The sequence below is a fragment of the Anticarsia gemmatalis genome, chromosome 4 (assembly GCF_050436995.1).
Source record: "Anticarsia gemmatalis isolate Benzon Research Colony breed Stoneville strain chromosome 4, ilAntGemm2 primary, whole genome shotgun sequence".
Taxonomy (NCBI): domain Eukaryota; kingdom Metazoa; phylum Arthropoda; class Insecta; order Lepidoptera; family Erebidae; genus Anticarsia; species Anticarsia gemmatalis.
The window spans coordinates 6,624,392-6,651,434 of NC_134748.1; the positions used below are offsets into that span (position 1 = coordinate 6,624,392).

General features: G+C 35.9%; 2 protein-coding genes across 11 annotated transcripts in view; both read right to left on the bottom strand.

Annotated features, from left to right (window-relative positions):
* On the bottom strand, positions 1–23,189 carry LOC142972333 (atrial natriuretic peptide-converting enzyme). The gene is made up of 12 exons (XM_076113360.1): positions 22,837–23,189; positions 13,637–13,826; positions 7,754–7,976; positions 5,046–5,205; positions 3,106–3,366; positions 2,793–2,976; positions 2,435–2,638; positions 2,153–2,348; positions 1,810–1,988; positions 1,508–1,686; positions 1,061–1,426; positions 1–719 (listed from the first exon to the last, which is right to left on the bottom strand). Exons 1-12 carry the CDS (start codon positions 22,900–22,902, stop codon positions 534–536), a joined length of 2,394 nt encoding a protein of 797 aa, XP_075969475.1. The 5' UTR covers positions 22,903–23,189; the 3' UTR covers positions 1–533.
* Positions 23,190–23,446: 257 nt separating this feature from the next.
* LOC142972337 (phosphatase and actin regulator 2) overlaps positions 23,447–27,043 on the bottom strand; it is a 50,171-nt gene continuing 46,574 nt past the window's right edge. For all 10 annotated transcript variants that reach the window (XM_076113372.1, XM_076113366.1, XM_076113365.1 and 7 more), the window contains one exon: positions 23,447–26,834. In XM_076113372.1, the coding sequence (XP_075969487.1) occupies positions 26,819–26,834 (16 nt within the window). In that variant the 3' untranslated portion in view covers positions 23,447–26,818. The remainder of the gene's footprint in view (positions 26,835–27,043) is intronic.

Sequence of the window (27,043 nt, forward strand, 5' to 3'; positions counted from 1 at the left end):
TAAGAAAGTAAAACAATTTATTCTATATTATATTAAATAATATATTAAGTACATATAAATTTTGGTTCCACTCTTAAAATAATATTTACATTAGGTACTTTTAACAATAAAATTTTAATTTCAATAAATTATCTTAATTTTTACAACTAGATACAGTACAGTTAGGCACTTATAAAAATATTATTAAAAATTGCTCAACAACTTACACAGCATTACAAACAATAAACTTAAGCACTTAACTTATTGCTGGGTTCCAGTTTACAGAAAATAGAGTATTGTTAATTTGAAGTGAATTTATCACATTACTTGCACTTACAACATATAGGTACTATAAGTAGTTTGACTAAAATATTCTTGGCTCCTATTATATTGCTTTAACCATCATCATTAAATATTATAATCTCTGAACTTACAATTAAATAGAACACATCAGTAGCAAACTTGCTGTTGTTAATTTTGTAAGTTGTTTATATAAACTGTACATCCAAGGCATCAAATGCAGTCTTCTCGAATGAGTATTTAGGTGGATGAGGTCACCTTGCAGAGTTGGATATTGTTCGTCGTATCCAGTCAACATGGGAACTGATTGAGTCATAAATGCGAGGTCTACCAAGTCCTATTTTCGTACAAGCGATGCGCCAACCGCTTACTCCTTCTAAGGACCATTGCTTTGTCTTATCGCTAAAGCACATCATAGAACTTCCAGCGTACTCTTCCTCCTGTAAAAAGTAATTTAGTTCTCACACTGAATTTTGTAGTTCATGGCTACATTGGCTTTTATCATTAAATGGTTTTTATTTACTACATTACTTAACTTTACCTTTATTCTTCATTGATGATAATACAAAGGTACTTGATTCGATATCATACTTGCATGAGTATTAAAAGATATGATAAAGTTTAATGTGAAGGAAATCAATGTGCTGAAATATAATATGTAGGTACTATACCAAAATATTACGTGTAGCTATTATGCACTCATACTGTGAGGAGTCCTATCAAGTTGAATATAATTACTACCTTAATAATTATTATGACTTATATGATTACATTTACTTACGTCACAGTCATCTTGATCATACAGAGGTTCAGCACATATTCCATTCACAGTAGCAATGCTCACATTTTCACATGTATTCATAGAGCTTGTTACTAAGTGAACCCTCTGCAGCTGATCTCTATTTCTTGTCCAGCCCAATGTGTTGCACACAGTGCGTGTGGGCGGTTCAACTCCGTTTTCAGGCAGACAAATAGGTCGCACGAAATCTGTCATTTCTACAGGTTCCTCCAGTCGTACCAATGCTAGCATACTGCCCTCTACCGGCGAACGGACCATTCCCACTATTCTTCTTTCCTGTTGCCACGGAGTCGTACTTTGTATTCGTACAGTACCGAATCTTGCAGTCCACTCAGCCTTTGGTTGTCCCTAAAAATATATATATTAGGTGTGTAAAGAAGTATTCTTTTTTATATTTCGATGAACCTACTACTTTGTGGTTTGGCATACTTGAAAACAGGAAGCAGTAGTGATAAGCCAGGAGGGGTGTATGAGTGCTGCGTCGCATGCATGTACGTAAGACCTTAGTAAGGCTGCGTGCCACGGCCAATCACCAGGTCGCGCTGAGCGCGGCAGGCCTTCTACTCCATTAGTAGAACTAGCGCTTCGAGCTGATGGCACACCGCAATCTGCAAAAAATATATTGATGATACACAAAGAAGAATAAAAGTAATTACGGTAAAACTGGGTAGGTACGTCTAGGTCAGTAACAGGGGTAGGTAGCAAGTAGGTACTTCGCTAGACACACTCACCTAATTGATCGCAAACCACTTTTATAACTTTTCTTTCAGGACATTCGCTTTTGACGAACGAGATTTCGGCAGCAAGAGGATCCACTATTTCGACATACTCCGATTTTTCTTTGATGATGGCTGAATTTTCTTCTGGCACATCTTCAGCGTCAGGCACTACCTCTGCACTTAGAGCTGCCCTGTACAATATACATATATTTATTTTAAAGAAGGCTTAATAGTTTAGAGACTTTAGAGTGCAGTTAGTAGATAACATTTGTGGGTTAGGCACAGAATATTTCGCTTGTTTTTTGGCTACATTATACTGAAGTAATAGATTACATTTTGAGGAATTAAATCTCACTTGAAAGTTAATGCTCTGCAGAGTGATGCAGCCACGCTAATGAGCGCCCTTTTATCATGTTCATAGGGCGCCGCGCAAATCTTGCCGCTCCGGCCGCGCTCCGCCCATACGGCGTATCCAGACCGACTGCGTATGGCACCAAGAGTCGTTTCACTATTTTCTCTTCTCCACGAAGCCAGCGAGCGCGATACCCATACTAAGGAATAACGTCAATCGGGATTAGAATCATGACCATGTTTCAAAATTTTTGTTCCTAAATATAGCCATCCAGTTAAAACTCACAGCAACCAATCTCGTCGCTGCCATCAGGGCAGTCAGGTGTGCCGTCACAGCGCAGGTGCGCGGGCAGGCAGCGCGTGTGCAGCGCACAGCGCAGGCCTCCAGCGCAGTGCGCACAGCTTCGTTCGTCTTCAGCACCCGCGCAATCGGGGATTCCGTCACATTCGCGACGTGATAATGCCAAGCGTTGAAGACCACCGTTGCAATCTGAAAACATAATTATACCAAAGGACATAAAACAATTTGTTTATCTACACATTTGTTTCCAGTTACGACCACGTCGCAAACAGTTCATTAGTCGTTGGCCGGTATAAATACTAAATATTATTATAAGTTAATGCTTTATTAAATTTAAAGATACCTGGTTCTGGTGCACAGGATCCTAAACCAAAGTAGTCCGGGAACCTGGCACAGTCAAAGTGCGGACGCAGTCGTTCGGGCAAGCGCGCCCCGCAGCCTGCGTGGAATGCGCGGCAGTACGCTCGACAAGGACGTATTAGACGATCCTCCTGGCATCTTGGTTGAAGCATTTGGCAGACGAAATCCTGAAAATAAGTTAGATTTGTTTTGCTCTATATATGTATAATAAAACGTTACGAAACAAAATTCGAAAACCACCCATTTTGTCTCTTCAAAATCTTATAAGAATTATCAAAAGAACAAAATCAATTTACCTGAGCAAGATGGGAACACTCGGCATCCAGGAGCTCCCTGAAAGCGACGAGGTCGCGCATCAACGCGTCCTTCGACGGGTGTCCGACGAGGTTAGGATATGATGTGCTGTTGTATGGCAGGTGAGAACAGAGAGACAGCGACACCGGTGAACACTCGCGCGTCTCTTCCACCGCCTCTGGTGTCACCGCCTCCGTGGTTGGCGCTTCAATAGGCGTCGTCTCAGTCTCCTTTAGCTCAAGGGACGATATTACTGAGCTTTCCTGTTACATCAGCAAGTAAAGTTAAATAGTCAAAAGTGAATAGTAAGACAGTTTGATTCAAAATCGGAGCTACTAATGAAAGCAGTATCAGATGCTTCAAACAGTAAACTTGGATATCAGAATTTTAAAAAGAAACCATAATTGGAAAAGCTCCCGAATGATTTAGTACTTGTATGTAGCTGTTTGAACGAAGTCTAACTGTTCGACCGTAACGTTTAGTGTTTAGACCGTTAGGTCGTCGTAAGGGACATCTACTTAATTCTTGGAGGAATCTGACAGAAATATACAATAAGTATACATACATACGTCACCACCTGCGCATTTTGTTAACTGCTTCATAATATTATTATTTTTAAGTTTAACATTTAAACAAGTTAAGTAGACTATTAAATTGTGCAGATTTTATAATAACATGCTCTAAAAACCTTGACGTTACTCGGGGTATATTATTAACATTTTTTATCAGATGTCATATACCTAAGTATTATTGTTTAACTTGTATTATGAGTTGGTATAACGATACAAATACTATGTCACGCGTACCTGAATTAATTAATAATTGTTACTAAGTAAATATTTTGGAAAATATTAACGTAATTAAAAGATTGGATTCATATCCGTACTTAAATGATAATAAGTCGATCTTCTTAAGCAAAGTCAGATTCAGATGAAGTACCTACCTAACTTACAGATCAAAATTATAATTGTTTCAGTTCGTTGCCCATCTTGTGATTAAAATAGCTTTTATTTATACAGTCGTCGAAATATGTTAAAAGTTCATTGTTCTCAGTCTTAAATACTTGAAAGAACAATGACTTTTTGTTATGTAAGTAAATGTTGGTACTTAGATATAAGTAGTTAAGCTTCACAAGAATGCGAATGGGATAATGTCCACCATGATGTCAAATGCGGCTTGAGAACGTTCTATATCTAACTGTTTATTTGACTATTAAACAAGGAAGGATTCCTTACTATTTTTTCCTGCATCGATATTTCTAGCAAGTGATATTAGTTTATAAAAATTCTGAAACTTATAAATGTCAGAGGCGCGCGTGTTCTAGGGAAAATAGCAAATGTTTTATACTTATTTATGAGCAAATTCTACGCCGTAACTCCACTTGTATCGATCGTTTCGCAATAGGCAAATTTAAAGAAGACAACGATGATAATGCAAAAGCAAATACTTAAATATCGTCTGAACGGCAAGTAAATGTATTTCGTAATAAGCTGCTTACCTTGCTATTTAACACTGAATCATGCAGCTAGCCGTGAAGAATTGAGGATGCTTACATTATTATCACATTAGAAATTTCCTACTTATTGCTGAGTGAATGGAGAACAATGAAAATTGCTAGAAAACGCTAATAATTTAGGCAAATGAAAACTGGTTTGTTTGATGTTAGTTAATGCACTGAGTACACTTGTACGCTTTCGTTTCTCCGTTTTTCTGCTCTTTGAAACATGCATCAAACCATTTTTTTATGGCACGATAGTTTACAGAAGATCACTCGTCGATCGTCTCCCATAGAAAAGTTGTTCGTGTCCCAAAAAAGATATGGGAATCGAATGCCCACCCACCTTGAAAACTGTGTCGGGTATACGGATAAAGGCATCAATTATCCGTTAGCGCTGAGATGGAAAAAGAGCGTGAAGATAAGTATGTAATAATTGTAAGTCACCTCAATATGCAGTGTCTCTGGCAAGGCAGTAATGGTGCTGAGATAGGCGGTGGGCGCGGCAAGCTCTCTCGCGAGCACCGCCGTCACCTCCGCCGTGCTCACCGCGGTGAAGATAGGCTCGAACGATACCTCGAAGTGCACGCGGATGCCGTCTTCTGAACTGTAAATTGATTAATTTTATAAATCCAATTCTTATTATTCTTAACTGCACGTTTGGCGCAGTGGTTTAAGCGGACACCTCGCCGCAACAACCGTAGCGCCGCGTGTGGTGGGTTCGAATCCCACCCGGGACAAATCTTTGTGTAATGAGCACGAGTATTTCTTCTGAGCCTGGATGTCAATTTATCTATAATAAGTATGTATTTAGAAGTATATAAGTATGTTTATCAGTTATTTGGTTACCATAGTACAAGCTCTGCTTAGTTTGGAATCAAATGACCGTGTATGAGTTGTCCAATGATATTTATTTATTTATTTATTTATAGATAATCCTATAAGTCACTAGATAAATAAATAAAATACACAATATTATGTAAATCACATAAAACACGGTTCAATACTTATTTAGAAGTTAGTTAGGTATCTACTTACTTACCAGTAAGTAAAAGTATCACGTAATTTCAGAAAAGCTGTTTTTAAATAGACAGGACCTGGATGTTACTCTGTATAATTATAATGTGAGTACTTTTGCGATAAAAACATACGATTTTGTTTGAAAAAAGTTACTTATATAAAAGTGCTTTTGAGTTTATTATGCATGCGTGTAAATAAACAGTTATTACTTACATGAATATTAATATCTGACACTAAAGCTTAATATATTCGTTGTGTAATGTTGCTGTTCGTAACAAACCATTACCCTAGGACAGCCCCAGTTCGAGTATCAAAGTGGAAGTCACGTAAGAAGTAATAAAAATTAAAAATAACTAGGACACTCAATTTATTGACAAACTAAATCTAAATATAAACTGTTTTTGCACTTCCGTCAAAAATCTTCTGGCGAACAAAATGGTTTTGTGGATGTTAAGCTGACTTGATACCTATTGATTGAGCTAACCAGGTCAAGCCTTTGATTTTAGGTATTTCTTTCGTGATGTTCTAATTATCTTTCTTTACGCTGCTGCAGTGAAATTATTGCTATAATTGTTATATCGAGATGAGAAGCTGTATGATGAAGACAGCCTGTACCAAGTAGAGAACACTTTTCCTTTCCACTATTGTTTTATTTCAATTTTCGATTTCTTATTGTTAATATTCAACCCACAAAAAGAAAGGGCCGGACATAAAAATATTGGGAACACAGCCTTAAATGTGGATTACCTACAAAGAGCGACGTGCAACGCATAGAAAGTACAAACTACGAAGCTTCCAAACAAAGCACGTATTACGAACTTTCCCGAGTCATATGCCATATGTTCCTATAAGTATTTTTTAGGTTTATAGATCGACTTCTGTAGGTTAAAAAAAGTAAAAGCTTTTTTATTTATAGCACTTCTTTTTGTTTTGGATTCGACAAAGAAGTGACTCATAACGTACAGAATTAGAAATCTGTTTCAATATGTTATTTGATTGATCCATTATGATACCCTTTGTAAATTGATTTGAACAATTTTTGGATAACAACACGGATTCGTTGCACTGATGATGTTATAACTGATAAATAGGCATAACCAGATGGCTGTAAAAATGATTTCTTATATAACATATTAACCAGGCTTGAAATTGTGAAATTGAAGCGTTTTTGTAAAATGTAGCATGCGCACGCTCGATTACAGACCTCTGATATTTCGAGAAAGTGAGACTTTCTCCATCTATCGCTAAAGATATACGATTCAACAACCATTAACATTTTTATTATGAAAAATGCTTGTGGTTTTAAATAAATATAATAATTATAAACAACTATGTTTGTTTAATTTTGATTTCACTAAACATTGAATATTTTTCAATCAAGCCTATTCAATTATGATGCGATTTGGTTGGTTTACTTTGTCAAAGGTTAAAATTATTAGGTGCTAAAACTACTTCCTGGTTGTTATAAATACATTATTAACAATTTGAAAGGTTTACACAAATGTTAAGAAAAGTGTAGAAACAACATTTTTACTGAATTAGAACAAAATTTTGATAAGACTGTCGGGTAGGTATCGTTTGGAAGGCTCTACCTATCTCGAGAAGAATACGACACGATATTAATTTTAATACGCCACAGAAAATGAAAGTTATGTTTGTTTAATAGATTGTTAGAGTGTCAAGGCACAAGGTTAGATGAAACTAATGTTAGTGTTTTATGCATTATTAAAATGTTTATATTACGTTTGAGTTCTTAAGTATATTAACATTGATTTTTAAATAAGTTTCTGGTCACAAGTTAGTATACATATTGCATTAACAATACCTGAGTTTTATAATGATTGCACACTTTAATAAATATGTTTATGGCAAAATGACTTAAGTTAACATTTGTTTTTGTAAAAAATCCTAGTAAAAAAAGCTCTACGAAAATTCTCAGTTAATTAATTATCTTTGCACGTTCTTTTAATTATGCTGTTTTGATTAAGGTTTTTAAACTATGATTGCTGTTATTTGCCTGTTAGCCGCACCATAAACCAGGAACAAATATTTTCATTGCTTTTTCTTAAATATTTATCGCTAATCAATGGTTGCGGAAACGAATTGACGCGTACTAAAAATAAAATCGAGCTTACCTGTCCAAGGCTAATATGTCCGCAGACACGAAACAGGATTTCAGCTCAGAAGTCATGTATAACTTGAACAGAGCCTGCTGGAGTTCGTTTTCCCGCGTTCGATTACCCTTCGGTTCAAGGTCGTTGAACTTTTCGCCCTCGCTTTCGTCGGATCCCCACGAGGAGACTACGAACGATCCCCGGAATGTTTGCCGGTTTAGAGGGTCTCCGAACAGGTACATATCTATAAAGAAAAGATCAATTAAAGTTACAATGTTCAATGTCATTTTATTAGGTCGAGGAAAAAGTCTTTTCGCATCATAGTATGTATGAACTTGTAATAACATCTATTTGGCTTCAAGAATCACAAATGAGTCCACGATTCATTAGGTTTCTTTCAGTGAGCTCGTGAGGTACCCAAATATCAAGCTTTTTGTGTAGAGAAAAGATTTTATTACAAGTTCATACATACTATAATGCGAAAAGACTTTTTCCCCGACCTAATATTAGCGTCATTAAATTGCATCCTTAGGCTCTGTGGTAGTGTAATTAGGACACTCTTTATCTTATAACCATGCACGTTACTAATGGGCAATGAACCAAAGAAATCTGTAATGAATGATGCTTCACAGCTTATTTGTTTGACCCAGCTGTTGGTCGACCTCGCCATTTGGTAGACAAGAGACCAGTTTTGTTTGTGAGGTCAGTCAGAATGACGTTGCAAGGTGCCGATAGTGCACAAATTTTAATGCGATATAATATGACAAGATTTAGGAAAACTACAATACATTGAATACCTACCTACATAAGTATGTAGGTAGGTATATTCGCAAATAGCTAATAAGTCGAAACATTAATCCGTAACTAATTATGATAAAACGTTACAATATTGAGTACACGATGGTTTTTAAAGAAACATGTTGCATAAAAATTGCAATAAAACAAAACTCGTCAGAGTTATAGTGAAACACAAATATCAATAAAATAAATACGAATTATACACATCAAGTAAATAAATCCCGGTACTTAAATCTTGATATTATTTGAAGGTGACAAAACGTTGATAAGGTGTAATCATGAGTACGGTTTCAATAATAAAAATCGATATTTTCTGCAGTAGATAAGTTTTGGTTAGACAAAACCAGTAGCACCTGTTAACATGTTTAGGATAGTAATTAGACAGAAACTGGTTGTCAGAAAACTGCGCTAATGGCTGCTGGCTGTCCTAGATTACGCGAGTAGCTCCCGTTCGGCGAAAATATTCAAGATCTCTCTCTATCTAGGTCTAAACTGTATGTAAGTAAAAGAGTAATTGTTAATTACATAACATGTGGCAGCTAATTTACTTGTTATCTAAGTTTTACTATCTACTAGTTATCTTTGATTAGAAATACGTAATTATAGTTAAAAGAAAATAATTAACACGGAAACAACAGCAATTAATGCCTTTAAAGTTCTGATTTACCCATCGAATATCTTAAATTAGATCGAAAAGTTATCTACTGATTGCAGAGAAAAATCGTCTCTTGTAATATTTAATATTCGTTTAAAAATCTTCCCACGGAAAAATTTGCACTTAATATGTGCATATTTATTTTCTTCACCTAGAAAGCGTGTGTTCATACTCGATTATATAAATCCACTAATATTAAGACCGATATAGCGTGAATAAGTTTTGGGTAACAAATCCACAAGTCACGGAACACACGGAAGTACAGTCTCTTTTCTTTATCGATTAATCTCTTATTTCAATTGAGGTGATCAACTTTTTATCGTGACTCCAGTCAATATGTACCAACACGTTATTTTTTATTGTTGGTCCACACGTTACTATATACTACAGACTTTCAAATCTTATAATAGGATGAGGGACATATAAACCTTTATGAGGACTTAATTAGTTTCGAAACGGTATTTCTAAGTATAGAGGTATAATTGAATGGGTCACAGTAGTTAATATGAGCGTCTCTAGTATGGAGAGCACTTGTCTCCCCGGCGCGGCTCAACAAGGCCAAGCGGCTCACTGGCCTTAGCGCGGTGACGGGCAAATGTCGCTCAGTTTACGCCTCTACTACAACACTTGATACTTGATACCCACTGTTTACTAACAAAAGAATGCGATAAATTACATGATTATAATACTCGTAGGTCAAATAGCAAAACGTATTTGAAATGGTTTACACAACTTGCACTCAACAGATAATTATTATGATCGATATCGATTTGAATTCAATAATTAAAACGAATAATTGATTGGTATTTGATTCATTTCAAAATGTCATGAAATACATTCACTTTTGCGACTGTTTTCTAATACATATTTGTGGGTACAGAGTATGAACGAACTGGGCCGGTAGATAGCTAGGATATTTCCACTGAGATGTTTTGCAACAGTCCTTTAGGTCAGGCGTTTGGTAATGTTACCATTTACGGTATAACGTGTAAACTTAAAATTGCTTGGAATGTCTAACAAACAATTGCTGCGCTAGTCGCTCGGAATCATCTGTGGCTATTATCAGTTATTTGTTATTTAAATTTAACAAAGCGGCGACTGCTGGACAGGTGTATCAAACAAGTACCGATGTTATGTGCACAACAGGCACAACAGTTTGTAATATATCGCCCACGTTTTTATAGTTTTACATGGAATGCACATGCAAATGAGAACACCTTGCCGTATGAATGACGATAGAATATTTCTTGAGTAGTTACGAGACCAACTAAACTTTACGATTTAGCTATAGATAAGAATGAGTGTGGAAATGTAATCGTACCGTATTTTACAATAATATAAAGCGCCTTAGTAACAAAATAATTATATAGTTAACTCTGCTAAACCAAAAAAGGGTTATGATTCTAATTATTAAGTAGGTTTATTGTATTATTCTCTTCGTTTCTTTATTACGTGTATCATCGTAATATGCAAAAATGATCTTTCTATCCGATGTAACGTACTAAGCAAAGGGTTAAAGTTGAAACGATCAGTAATTTCGCATTTACTTCTAGCTCTACACTCCAGGGACATTGAAAGGCAATTTATAAGGTAAAGTGCCCTATTACGGAGGGTTTTCGCAACATTTGAAACTAAGAAACAAAAATAAGCATTTGTAAGTGTGTTTATAGGTGCCAAACTATTTTATCGTCAAAATTGGTATCTATATTTTGTATTGCTGTTGAGTGTATGCCTTTTTTCACGATAATTCTTATTTTAAAAAAATATTTAAATAGCAGGGTCGAATTCCCCTAATACGGAGGTATGATTTCGGTGAGAGCCTATTACGGCGGTAGACGGCTCCTAACACGGAGGGTCAGCATTTTTTTTCATTGAGGTGCCTTACATACATATATACGTATAATCACGTCTGTTATACCCCGAAGGATTTAGGCAGAGGTGTATCAGCACATTCAGCACCCACATTTTGCCAATTATATTATTTAAGTCCCATGTAACAGGGGGCGAGCCAATTGCCATTTTCGGGTACAGTTCCAGACTCCGGGCTCCTCCTAAGAATTTCTAGAAATATCTACGCATTCTCAAAAACACCTTGCTCGACCCGGGGATCGAACCCGGGACCTCATGCGCCGCATGCAACACTCGTTGCCACTACGAGTCCGAAAGTCCAATACAAATAATATTTAACTCCGACGGGTTCCGTAGGAATATAAGCATGAATAAGGAGTAATTAGTGTATTTTTACACGTGCCTGTATAGAGTTCACTGATTTTAAAGAAATAAAAATACAAATTTATATGCATTAATAAGTTTTTATCGCTTTCGCTTTTATCAAAAGTACATGCATATCAAATAACATTCCCAGGAAAAACTTTTTAGTTATTTACAGAACCCTAAAAACTTGAAATTGTATATTCTATCAATGAGGCCGTAATAGGAGATCATAGAACCTATTACAGAGTTACCTAGAAATAACTACCACCGTAATACGAAAACTACTCTTGTTTTAATAATCCTAATTCTGACCCATAAAAAAATCGATAAACAAAAGATTGTAAATCCTTAATCGAACTATGACAGTGTTTTGGCTCAGATTTGTAAAACTCAAGTCAACACTTATACAAAACAATGATTTGTAATCAATTAAAATACACCTTCCTAATCTGACCATTTCTAAGAAACCAACATTTTGTTCTTAACTGTTTTCGAATAAAACTAGATTTCTAATTAAGAACACATACCGCAGAATATGGTTTCTATGGTATGAGATAAATAATTATTTCAATTAAACTTAGAACTAATGAAATAAGTTAATAAATTGAAAGTTATAAGCAATTAAACATGACCAGTGTTTTTCCTATTTCGGAGTTATACCACCGTATTAGGATCAACCTATAAAATTCGTACCCTTTTACGGCGGTATTTTATTTTTGATTTTTTGGGCATAAAATGAGTTACAAATATGAAACAAGTTATTTAAATACTTAGTGTATTAGTAGGAAAATTATATAAACAACACATAAACAATCTTGAAAGGGTTAATAATACGAAAAACTTAGTTTATAAATATTAGTGTACTTAGTTTTGTTGTCGCGCGTTTGTATGAAAACACCTGTCACATCGATGACGTTACACAAACTGATTGATTTTGTTGTGTTGTCTATGTGCAATACGGACAAATTTCAGTTATGTCATGAAGTAGTATATTTAATATAAGTAAATAACATTTTTATGTACTTAAACTGAGTAAAACAGGAATAAAACTCGAAAATAGAAATACCACCGTAATAGGAGCCGATTTTGACTACCTCCGTAATAGGGCACTTTACCTTAATGTTTAGATGTGTGTTTATGACGAAGTTGAATATCAGGTAGTACTCGCGTAAAGGTCAATAATCCCATCATGCTACATTCACATACATCATTGCGTATGACTCATACAAGTAATTACAGATTAAGTTAATTTCGAAATCGTAATATATAATTCTAAACGAGGTTTTAAAAGAAATTTTTTTTAACACATTGCTGTCCCACAGCGGGGTAAAGGTCTCTTCCCAAACGAGGGAGAGGTTAGGCCTTGAGGCCACTATGCAAAATAAAATTAACAACGATATCCGATTTTTCATCCTCAGCTAGGTAAACTATAATAAATGCAGTTATGTCGAACGTTCTCTATATATAGCATGGAGATAAGTAATGTGACCGGCAAAAGGCGAGTTACAAGGGAATACGGGACTACCAACGTACTTGTATTTAATACACCGCTACATTCGAGTAAAACGATGATGTAAAAAAATGATTTTTATGCCAAACGTATATATAAACAGTCAAAAACCCTCGATAGTTGAATAGTTATCGTTATGGAATGCCTGACATTATTATAATGAAAGAATCTAGGTTAAGTATAAATAACCGAATAATTATATTAATTAAAGTAATTGCTCATACCGATTTACTTTTAATCATCAGTTTTCAATTTGTTCGTGTTTGTTAACCAAGCTCTATGAAGTTGTAGCAAAAGATATTTGCGACATCGTGGACTTCTTACAATTTACAAGAGGTTAAGTGGTTTTACATTTAAATATTGAAAGTAGATTAATATTTGATGAGTCATGATTAATATTTGACGGCCTTCGTGGCGCAGTGCTTAGGGTGGTCGCCACGCAAATACGCGTCGATAGAGTGTGGGTCCGATTCCCACACGGGACAATTATTTGTGCGATCCACAAATAGTTGTGTCGCGTCTAGTTGTACTTTGTGTCTGTTGCTTGTATGTTTATAAAAGTTGGACATCAGACCAGTACTGCGAGAGCTGCAGTGCGGGAGTTGTCTTTTTTTAGTATGGGCTCCATTTCTTTTAATTCTATCTGCCCTTTGGATCCACAGATTTGCCGACTACAAGTATAATTAATGTTAAGTGTTTGTAATCGCCATCAGGCGTTTGTACTTACGTCCTAAGTATACAGCGACGGCAGCCAGCAGTAGCAGCACGAGGAGCGAGGCGAGCGCGGCGCAGCAGCCGCGGCAGGGCCGGCTCAGCTTGCGGCGGGTGAACCTGATGTCGCTGCTCACTGACATCGTCGACTCCGGGGCGCGGTGTCGCACGCACCGGTGCCCACTGCGCGTCCAACCATACTCCAACTGTAAGAAAAAGACAACTTGAATTTTTCGTTTGACAAAATGAAGTAGGTACAGTCAAAGCGCTATTAGAAATTAAATTGTGAGATGTCTTCCCTGACTTATAAATTTCCTGAACAGTTCTGACAGTTTTCCACAATTATTTACAGTTTATTTACTTATCTAAACAGCTATAGTTCACATCTTTTTATTATAAAGGATTCATGAAATAGTGGACGGATTGCTTTTAAGTAATAAGCTAGTACTACGATTCCCTATGTAGAGTCCAATTTTATGCCTTTAAATTTAAACTGGATAACATCCTACTTAAAAGCTACTTAAAGCTATAGTCCGATGCGAGCGGAACATCGACATTGATATGGGTCAAGGTTACTCGGAGTGACGGACTCACTCTAGTATTGTCCGCGTGACTACCTCGAGAGGGAACTAATCGAGCGATCTACATTGAGCTACGTACCTCCGCACTCAATGCCTTGAAACACAATAGGTCTTTGGTATCGGTTGTCACATGTATACAGACACAGTTCACACGTAAAACGCCTGGAATATTTTGACAGAGCCATGACTAAACGACGATAAGTTTCAGTTAAATATTCAAGTGATCAACAACCAGCAACAACTTTGACTGAAGGTTAAAACGTAAAGAGAAGGTAGACATTCTTGAGAAATGCTCCGCTTCCAATATCATTTTATTAGATGGTTTTTTCCTAAGTTACAGTCCTTTGGCATCTATCTTTCTTTTTTGCTATAAAATATTTATGTTAGGAGTGCCTGTGCAGCAGTGGCAAAAATCTTAGTTATGTTATTAGGGTATTTTTTACTGAAAACAAGATTTTACTTCTTGCTTCGCTCCCAGCTGATCGCGGAAATACTCTTATGTAGAGGAATTATGTATGTACGTACACGTAATAATACATGTCGTAGTGCGAGCGAAAATAACAATGACTTAAGTAATTAGTCCCCGTGTTACGCGTCACGTTATCACGCGGAAGCAGTCAATATACCGGAGTAAAACGTATCTAATTCCATTGTGACAGCCATCACTAATTAGCTAGAATAGTCGCTCGCCATATCTCTACATAAGATTTACTGTTCTCAACATTCGGCACAATACATTCCGAGTCAAAGATTAAGTGATACGCTTCATCACCTTTTGTGAACCACACAATATCGAACGTTAAGATTGAAGTAATTCTTTGTTAAGTTATTACGTAAATAACACAACATCGCTGTAAAACACTCTACATTAAATTACAGCTCATAATAAATACAAATGATTGTATGGTCGCGGATGCAATATATCTTGTTTAAAGTGTACAAGTTCATAATGTAAACTGTCAACACACAGATGACTGCTCAAGCTTAACACACTTCCCATTTCCTAACAATTATATTACGACGCTCATTATTTTCCGGACTTTTACTGCAGCCGCGCTGATTTGTCACACTTATAAATCTAGTAAATGATGTGTTACGTCATTGAACTCTGCAAAATGATCTAGTTATTTTACAACTCGAGTCTGTTGCCACTTCGTTTGCATACAGCATGATTTTTTTTATATTCAATCATCTTTCAATTTTGCTTTTTGGTTGTATAATTGATTTCACTTCATATTTAGGCTTATTTTAGGATTAATGTTTATGTTGTGACAACCCATAAATCATTTTTAAATTATCATAAAGAATTCAACAGTTCGACCTGTACTATTTTTGGCTTGGATCTTAGGTTGTCAAGAATGTTACGAATTACTTTTACCATCGTACAAACATCTATACTAATATTATAAAGCTGAAGAGTTTGTTTGTTTGTTTGTTTGTTTGTTTGTTTGTTTGAACGCGCTAATCTCAGGAACTACCGGTCCGATTTGAAAAATTATTTCAGTGTTAGATAGTCCATTTATCGAGGAAGGCTATAGGCTATATATCATCCCGCTACGGCCATCAGGAGCGGTGTAGCAATAAAAAATGTAACAAAAACAGGGAAAATCTTGACCCATTCTCTCTTATGTGACGCAAGCGAAGTTGCGCGGGTCAGCTAGTTAGTCATATTTTGCCAAATGGCTTGTCATTAAGAAATGAATACTGATATTTTCCACTTTCATTTTTGTCAGTATACGGATGGAAATTTCATTCACGAAACAGTATTCAAACTGTTACACATACACGTACATCATACTTAAGTAAGTAATAGTAAGTATAGCCCAGACACCGACGCGTTGATGTCTTTTGTTGCATTTTAGATGCTATCGCACCGTGATTTGCAAAATATTGTTAATTCTATTTTAAAACTTGTAAAATGTTATAGTTAAAGAAGCTATTTTGCAACGCGTTAATAATAATGTAGATTACCGGCGATGTTGTTTCGTGTAATGTCGTAAGTTACTATTTCTCTGTAGTCTCGAGCTCTAGATTTCAAACAGCGGGAAAATAGTTCAGTTGCGTCAACAGAATATGCTACAGGTTACCACTCGAACTTTTGTATGCCATTTCGGTTTAACGTACTTTCAAGTTGCCACCTATTGTGTTTGTTTGAAAGGTTAGCTTCTTAGTAAACGAGCATTACAATTAACATTCAAGAGTTATTAGTCTGTGAGATCATGGGCGTAGCTTGACAATGACGTCGGTTTAATATTATAATATAAGTATGTATGCTAATGCTCTACTTCTGCTGCTCGAATAAACGATTGCACGTTTCTCAGATTGATCACAAATCGACTACAAAGGCAACATTGGTAAGCAATTTCGTTCAAAGTATTATAAGTGCATAACAAAAAATAGAAACTGTTATTCAATCACCCTGCTTTGGTAACCGACAAAGAACATAAAAATCAAAATATTAAGCACCGTGTCATATCCGATTTAGAGGTTTGTAAGTAGGTATGACTGATGTCATAATGCGTTTTGAAATGTTTCTGTCGGCGAAATTATCTACAAAATTTAGAGTAAATCAGAGGTATGTCGCTTGTTGTTTAGGGGCCGAGCACGAAACGTGACGAGCCTGACATACAAATGGCATTTGGGTACAAACGTTGTGAACAAAGAGAATATTTTGAAGCATTTTAAACTGAACAGTTCCTTCTCTGCGAAGTAGCGGCAAGGTCACGCCAGCTTTGTGCGCCGATGAAAAAAGCTCGATATGATGAAATTCTTAGACAACTTCGGATCGTGTTTGGAAACTGTAAGTTTAGTAGTTAATGACAGTAAATATTAGGAGCAAAAACAATAGGCAGCCGGTCTGATACTTTATGTGCAATATTTAATTAACCTACACCATAATAACATAACTACACTGCGGTTGTACAGACTAATTGCGTTAAGTGCGAGACTAATTTAATACTTGAAAGTTTTTATTAATCTTACAATTTCTATTAATGTTTACGTCTAATATGTCTACCAATAACATTGTCGTTATATGTAGTTATAGTTACCCTACTGCCTCCATAACCCAGCGGCAACTAGTATCTAAATTCAATCTCAGGTTCGGTTTTCAGGTTCAATCATTGAATTAAAAGTTGTTGCTTAAAACTTAAATAACTGAAACTTTTAAGTGAACATTATGCCAGGGTAGGGGTCATTGACCTTTATGGCTCTGAGAGCACAGATGATCAGATTATCACTAAAAATTATACAACACATTGATATGTGCAGCATTAAGTGCATCATACGGTTCTGCTCCAGCGGGATTTAATATATCTAAGTACGAGTAATGAGTACAGTGACGTCGATAGTGAATGTGAGCTTTACAAATATGGATCATTTTATTTATAAAGCGAGCACCTATATATTGTGCAGATCTTTGAATAAACATGTGTGATGACAGAATGCTACTGTACCTACATTTAAAGCTATAAGTAGAAGACATGCGTCATTGTTGTATTATGTTTAGCGAGGCCTAAGGCGATGTTCGCGTAGTGTACACTGTGTACAGTGTGTATAGAATGGGCGGGTTTGCGTACAATGCGCGTGCAGCTCGCAGCGTGCACTTGTCGCGACCTACATCCCGCCTCAGCCTCACGTTTTTGCTGAACGCTGCAACAACAAAGCCGAGGCGAGCACAGCTCCGTGCACGCCTCAGCCTTTTCGCTGGTTTCTATTAAGATCTCTAACTTTAACAATGCGGACGCCCTCACTTTCGTTCGGAACGTGCTCATTTGCAATAATATTTCTTGGCTATCACTACAACCGCTAATTTAACATGAACGAATACAGCTCGAGGGGACACTAGACGTCTCGTTGATAATATCTACTCAAATATACACATTAACGGAAATATGTATTTTACGGTTGTTTCTTCGAAATCTGGGTCATACCTTCAACGAAACGGACGGTCAGCGTTTTGAGTTTTACGCTCCATTCGTAATTGTGAATATGAGGTTAATCGCACAAAATAAATGGCCACTACCGGCAAAGAAAGCAATAATTAAAACAGAAAGGTGGTCGACGTGAAAGTAATTTTGTCAACAGCTGCAAATACCTGTTTATGTTACGTGACTAATCCTACCTACATATACATAAGTACATAAACATAAATCAAACTCTTTACACGTTTACTTACTAACTTACTACATCGGAGGTGTTTTATTTATGAAATGATTAACTCGCTCAGGTGCTTTGGCTACACGCAGTGTTTGAAATTGGCAAAAGTACAACAAAGTAGGTAGACTACTAAGAACGTCTAAAACTTTCTAATGTTCAACATGTTTGATTGAAAACAAGCCAAAATCAAAAAGTATAGTGTCCAATAAAAGATTTTTTACGCCTACCTACTTATAAACTCGTTTACTTTTTTGATGAAAAATCGCAAAAAGTAATAAACCTACATTGCGAATGTGTTAGTTCGACAGATGTTCAGAAAACCAGGCTATTTCGAAACAAAATAGGAAGGGAATTTATTATTAATTGTGTACATACAGCAAACTAGGTTTATATTTAGGTGCTATTAGATATTTTCAGTATCTAATATTCTAAATAGTCAGTAGGAGTTACTTTGTAACAAATTAACCTTTACTTGGCAGACGCCATCTAAATTATGTGCACGTTGAATGCAGGCCAGTGACAAAGATGAATACAGTCAGTATACAGGTCTAATTGCCTGACTCTATGTCTTAAAACATCTAATTACCTTCCTCAAACATAGGAAGAACAAGAATCTAAGAAGATTTCTATAACATAAAACTGAGTGCAAGACAAATTGCTCATCTTATTTCTAGTCTACGTGATACTGTGGTAATCGGGGCGCACTTGCAATTCTTGACCGACAGTTTTGAAACACTACCTGCGGCTGCGGGCAGCGGGTACATGGATCTCTATTACTGAATACACATACAAACAAACATCACCCAGTTCTCGGTAAGTAATACTTTTCCGAGAATAAACCAACACTTTGATATAAGATTTCGTAAATTTTGTCAAAACCACAATTTCGTCTGTTACCAAAACTTGATTGAAAACGATATTACGAGTTGTTGTGATGAACTTCGTGACAATCGAAACAGAAAGAAGGTCGTGAACTTTTTAAATTTGTTCACCTTGCTTATTTTTTATTTTATGTTGTAAGCTCATTTATAGTTATGTGCAACATGAAATATGAATTTGCCATTGTTACGCTAAATTGAGTTAAATGAAACATTCTAAGTGTCTGGGTAATAAACCTTCTCCAGTTTTTTAAATAAAAATGCGAATTCCTCCGTGAAAAAGCCCGTTACACGAAATTCGAGAAAAGCACCTGCCCTTTTAAAAATTGCTTCGTTGTGATAAATATATAGGGTCTGACAAAGAAATTCATGCATTGACTATCAATAAAAATATTAAGTACGATGTTAAAAACCACGAAATCGTATATTCTTATTCGGTTATATTTTTGCGTCGTCAGGGCTCACGTCACGGCTCTTTATTTTACAAATTTACTTCGAACTTATCTTTAACGTAACGTAAATGGAATATCGAAAAGGCGGGGTAACTGTTTAGAATGAGCTCCTCGCCATGTAAGCTGGTGTCCGGCCAGAAACAAATGCTAATGTGTAATGTGAACGTGCAGTTGTCACCGGTCGGTCAGCAGGCAGCGACCCGGATCACGGATGACATCGCTGCGTCTGCGCCGTTAATATCAACACTGACATACTTTACCCTCACTCGATTCACATCATTCGCCAAAAAGCTCAGATATATCGTTATACGAAACTATCTCTATAAAAGATTTGCAATTCTAAATAATTTTCTAATTTCTCTCTCTCTTTTCAAAGGCTAACAATGTTTGCAGACTATTGTTTAAAGAAACCCCTGGAACTGGCAACATTTTAACAACAATTGCACATAAATAATAACAGATTAAGATCCATCCTCCGTGAAAGTTATCATGAAGCGTTTTATTTTCTTTTGTCTAGCTCCACCAAGACATTAGAAAACATTTTAAAACAAATAATGTCGCAGTGCTGTTGTACTCGATGCTTTTCCAACTGCAGTCTGCGAGGTTTTATTTTTACAATCCACTGCCGCAGTATTATAATCGCATCATTGAGCTAAGTTAGGACTAGCAGTTTACATAAATTGACGAATTCGACGACCCTGCATAGGAATTTCCGTGTACTTTCTATAAACTATCCTATTGTTTAAAAACATTGAGCGTATAGAAGCTCGTACTTCTATTATCGAAACCGGTACCGACGGTGATTGAATGTTACTAACCTACTGAGGTAAAATCTAATTTCCTCTTTGTGGGTTAACAGGGCTCTAAAGATAAATGTTTTATGTAGATGTTAAATCTAAATCGGTTGTTGGAAGAAAATTGCAACTAGATAAAGTCTGGTAGCAATTTTAAATAGCTCTATATTTCATTGCACTTCGAAGAAATGAGGATTAAATTGAGGGAATGTATATGATAATATCAGGTATTTGGTCTCTGTAAGTAAGTTAGTTCTGTTGTAAAACATTTATTGGTATTGTATAACTAGAAAATTCATTAACCTACAGGATGTTATGTTAAAATAATTAATTTGTTGATTGAAAGATCCCCAAAACAAACTTTCTATCTGATGGTTCATTCGCTCCATTAAGCTTGGCCCGATTATATGCATATTTAATGTTTTAAAATAGTAGGTTCTATCTAACTGCGTAAGAACATTACTTTAGTGGATAAAAGCTTTATTAGACGGATACCTGGGATTAATTTGATGATTCATACTTATAAATATATTATGTATTATGTTGTTAAATACCAAGGTTTAGCTATTACCATATTTGGATGACCGCTATCGATCTAATACATGGCTTAAGTATTGAAAATTATAATGTATAAATTGCAACATGCCGAATAATTTAACATTAAGGATAAAATAGATATTTAGCGAATAAATAAAACTACACGTTAATTGTTTAGCTAGACAAAGTTTCTGATAATTATAGTTTCTACACCATTTTGGATACTCTTCGGAAATATGTAAATACCCAAATGCAAGAGGAAAAGTCGTTCGTTTAGACGTGCTTATGTTACGGCGAACGCTATTAATTACATAAGATGATTTCCCTTTGCGCGGAAAAGCCCTGGTTGTCGTTTAGCTATGCGATTAAAACTTTCTCATAGTTTTATTTACTTTCTTAGTTGATATTAAGAATATACTTAGTGTACTTACGAGTTCGTGTGCATAATAATTAAGTAATCATAGATAAATGCCAGCGGCCATTTATGAAAAAAAAAACTTAAATGTCAGTGGGTACTTAAAAAAAAATAATTGACAGTGATGCAACTTTGATGAGACTATTGCTTTAAAATTCGATAGCCAAAAGGAAAACTGCAACCATATAAATGATACTTTGCCCAACATCCCGCTAGTGAGCCAAGTAACACACTTGACTTCTAAAACTAAAATATAAGAGACAAGATTCTTTATTATTCTCTTATTACGATTAAGTTTTTATCTAAATAATTTAGACGAGATAGTTCCTGCACTTTGTTAAATGTACGAGTACCTACTCATGTTTAATTGTCGATGTTACCTTTCAATGTCGTGGCATATTAATTTCAAAGGGTTTTTATTACGCATTCAAAAAGTATGTATGTTTGTACATGGTGAATGGTAACGAATGTACTTACGTTTTGATCAGTTATTATTTTTTTGGCCACATCAGATATATTGTGTCCAGACAGTGTCTTATAGATTATAATTAATTAGTCTTTTGCTATGCTTGCTACTTAAACTTCCACCAGTATTTAGAATGGAAGTACCTAATTGTTTTGACAAAAAATCTAAGTCAATACTTACATATTTTGAATATTCCTACAAAGACACCGTTTTATTAATTATTTCTGTGATGCTGTGGTATAACAAATTATTTACGCTTCTGGCTGTTAAGAGTACTGTAAGTTTGTGTTCGCTGTGGAATAACACGTTCGTGTAAATTCCTAGGCATGTCAAATTGTTTTAATGAAATAAACACGTCAAAATGTGGCCCACCTACTTGTTGTATTGGTCAATAACCATTGCTAACAAATACGGTAAACGTATGTTTCAAACCCGACGTCTAAACGGTTTTTATGTTATCAGATAGGTACTTCTTGAAATCGTAGATTCAGTCGTTATTAACTTTGTTCCAGGAATAACAAAATCTTCGGTCGAAGAAAATAGGACGTAATTCTAATTATTATTTGTTCAAAAACGGAACCAATATTAGATGTTAAGTCAATGCCATTCACGATTAAACTAACCAACAATACATGCAAAAACCTGTTCTTAAACAATTATACTCATTATTAATAATAATCCTTAACCATCAATCTAACTTTGCAGCTAAGTTGGAGCTTTTTCAATTATCAAGCTACCGGAGATATCTATCTTTGATACGTACCTACATTAAAGAGAAAGTGGTGATTATTCAGCTAACTGTCACACGAATAATTAAGTGAGATGAAATCTTTCAAACCATAACAATACCCTTGGTCCCACGCATGTCAATATAATTACTAAGCCCCGACACATAAATACATGAGAAATTAGAAACCGGCGGCTTTCAGACTCACCTCTGACTCCCATGCATCTTTGCCGGGTCGCGGTTTACTCTCCTTCATATTCCCAGAGAACGTCATAGCAATGATCCTTTGTTGCGGCCGTTGCACTTTCACACGTGACCCCTCGCACGGGGACGCACAGGACTCACGCGGCGAGGTCACACACTGCTCACTGAACTCCCGGGGTGGCGGCTCTACAACGTTTATTATTTAACACTGTCGCTTTCTGTAATGTTTTTGCCGGATGGTCGAGTTGGAGGTAAACATAGCGGGCGCGTGCGCGGGTCGGGACGGTCGCCTGGCTCGCTCGCCGGCGCGGACTGGCGCGTCTCGCGGTAACGGGCACGCACTACAGTTAACTTTCTCTCAGCCCAGTCGCACGACCATAAGTTAGCGCCATCGAAAGTCGACACCGACACAGCCTCGCGGGTCAAAGCCTTCATTAATATTCCATTAAAACTCCCATAGAAAAACAAACCTTTGTATGACTTGTGTCAACAATCATATGACTGAGTGCACTACTCCATCATACGTTATTTCTTGTAGTACCTAGTTATTTTATGATATATTGGGAGTGTCAGGGTTGGGTAGACTGGGTAGGCAAGAAACAAAAACCATCATGTATAAAACTTAATGTATAATTATGATATTTACAGACTTACTTTATATAAAACAAGTAATTTTATAGCTATCAATATATACTCATTACAACAAGTCATTAATAATTTACATGATGTTTAAAATAAAAGCAACAGTATACAGATTACTGAAGATTAGCAATTATAAATCGTAATAGCACAAAAATTTACGCACGATATTATTGGAAATGAGAGATTCCATAATTTACATTATAATAAAATTATATACAGACATAATTTTAAAAGAATGTTTATCGATATAATTGCTTTTGAAAATCACTACTGCAATACACAGACTGCGTCGCCACTGATGTCGATGTGTAGTGCGGCCGCTGTACTCGCACTCATACTATTAACCGTAACAATCTCAATTCACCCTTACCAAACACCTTGTGTGTATACTTCGCTTCACAAATTATATCATTCATTAAATAATCATAAATATAATTATCAAATTGTAAATATTAATATTTTCTTCTGGAGTAAAAAAAAACTTAATTGGGCTTTTTAACAATGAATCATGTGATTTCGTGTCATTACGCTTATGTAACAAATCGTATGTGTTAGCGTTTATAAGATAGTCTAAATGATATTATTATTTATAATTACAATAGGATTGAAGGATTAAGTGTACAATCATATAAAACACTAGAAATTAAAAATATCACATTTGATTTGATGGAAATTAATATCGCAAGTAAATAAATACACTTGTGGGTAATAACGCCCGATGAAGGCTCAATACTCGCAGTGAATAGTAGTTGTAGGTCGGCAGCTCGTCTGTCACCCGTGTATCGTGTAGTAACAAACACAACATACGTACGTACACAAATGAACTCGATACGAAAGCTAAAACAATTTAGTTGAGCCTTAGATCTTTGGAAAATCTGAATGTCTTATTTATATAATACATATATAATATATATCGATAAACATCTACGTTTTACCTTATTACTTTAATTGCAAATCTAACAAAATCGTTTAGAAAAATAAGTCGTCATTTTGGCTTCCACTTTACTCTATAATGGAATGGTCTCAAGAATAACCATTATATTATCAACATTTTTGTAGCTCGCTATCATAATTTTGTATAATGTACTGTGATTACGCATTGACTTAACATAACAAGATAATTATTATATAAAAACACGTGTAAAGAAACATTCTTCAGACTGATGCGTAGTAGTTCGTGTTACCAAATTGACTTGAGTACTGCGAGCACCGGCGAGGTGCCCGCCGCACACTGCCGCTCCCTGTCGCCCCCTACCGCCCCCTACCGCCCCCTACCTGCCTCTACAACCCTCTCAGTCAGAACCGGCATCACTTACATCATCCAAACACGTCACACGAAATGGCACCGCTACTGAACAATATATCGCTTTTAAAAAATATTTATAACTGATTCCTATCTATTAGTTACACTAAGAAGAATTAATCTATACAGTAATATAAAAAGTTTCAACGCTAGTTTCAAATAATTTCACTCGTCAGCCGAACAAGCCGATAGCATTTTATTGCTGTCTAACTATCGAGCCAATCAGGAAATACAAACGTCTCGACGTGAAACAAAACGTACGAACACATGGTGAAACAATCAACGTAATCTCAGAAGGCGTATAATTATGTATTAACAGCTACAGCTTTATAATAGCTTATTCAATCATTAATTAGTTAGTCATTAGTTCGTTCAACGCTTGAATAACTTACACTAGAGCTAGGCTAGAGCGACAAGATGCTTAACAAGTTGTTCCCGCCGAGGTTGCTCGCGTCGTACAGGATGGACAGTGTAACCCTACCTACTCGACTCGTCTCAACGTATCATATTGAGCTCGATATCAGTTATTAGTATCCCGCGTTATTTTAATAACGACAGACTTCTATTTGTGAGTTTTATAATCACTGAGTTTTTCCCTGTACTTAGGAATCTCATAACTGGACCTGTTGTCTTATCAAATTATCACAAACAAACAGTTGCCCGTTTCATGTGTATCGAACACTATTGTTTTATTCTTGTAGACTATTACACCTAGCATATTTAATGGGTACAATACCTTGATTTTCCTGGGAAATTATTTACTCAAAGGATATTTTACTGGTGGCAAGTTATTAAGAAAATTGACAAATAACATTTGACATTACATAATACAGATTATAGGTGATACATCAGTGGCAGCTGTTTATCATTGTGTGTTCAGTTTTGATTGAGCAAATAAACACAGTACGTGTCAAACATATTAACAAACAAATAATCAAATACTCGTATCAAACTACAACAGTATACATTTATTTGCACAACATTATTTTGGAAGCACTTTTAGAGTCATCAAACAAAGGTCTTCAATGCACTACCATACGTCGTTGGTTACTAATCTATCACCTATTATCTTACCTCAACAATTTTACAACATTTCAACGTTATCAAATCAGTTATAATAAATGTTATGCGTTAATTAGTCAAATGTACTAAACGAATTTTGGAAACAATAGTTGAAAAACTGTGGTAGTATCTCATATAACTAACGTCAAACAAATGCGTCAACTAGTCAATATAATAGAGAACAGTCGAATACTCCAGGATATATAAAAGGGTACTGTACTTACTACGAAATATTGCATTTAGCGCCTCAGTGGGCGAACATACAAGTGTTACTGACGAGGGCTCTTATAATACGACACACAAAGAGAAACAATACTAATTGTGACCGTAAAATAATACAGTGTCAATTTCACGCCAAATAAATAGTTTACAATTGAAAATCTAGCTTAACGACTACGGAGCTAAAAGCTAGCAATATAAGAAAAAATCACAAGTTTACAAAAAATACAATATTGATGGATACGTCTCACATATCAAAATAAGTCACTCGTAAACGTTACATACAATTCACATAGTTTGAAAGCGCATAATCTTCACCACATAAACAGTATCACTAACCTTTCTCGAAGGTCAATTCAAAGAATGTATAGTTATGCTTAGAATACGTCAACTTAATTATAATAAACGATACCATAATGATAATAATTGTACTCGGCAATAACTACGATACATAGTAGGTAAATTAAAAAACAAAATTGCACTCTCGGTACCCATGTACAAAATGTAACGTCAAAACGGCGGTACAACGCAACTTTAGAATATTCAACACTTTACCGATGCGTTCTGGTAAGTTATTGCATACAAATCTTCCAGAAAACGGAAGAAGTCAATATATAAATAACATTAAAAATCACAGGTGCGGCCCCGCGCGGTGCTCCGGCGACATGGCGCCTCCCGCGGCCGGCGCCGCGCACCCGCGCCACGCGCCGGGCTAGCGCGCCCGAGCACTGCTCTCCTCTCCGGCTCTAAGGCACAGCCGTCATGGTCTGTGGAATCTGTGGACACGCGCCGGGTTACTCACTGCTTACTGCACTCACATAAGTCTTATAGCATAACCCTCTTATTCATAAAAATATAGGAAGTTATGAAAGGCTTATAAAGTGTTTTGTTTCTTTCACTCCTTAGCGAAATGAAAGAGAAAAATCATATTTTAGTAGTTGTTTAACTAAAATAGGTTTATAGTGTGCTTATGTATAAGAGAGTT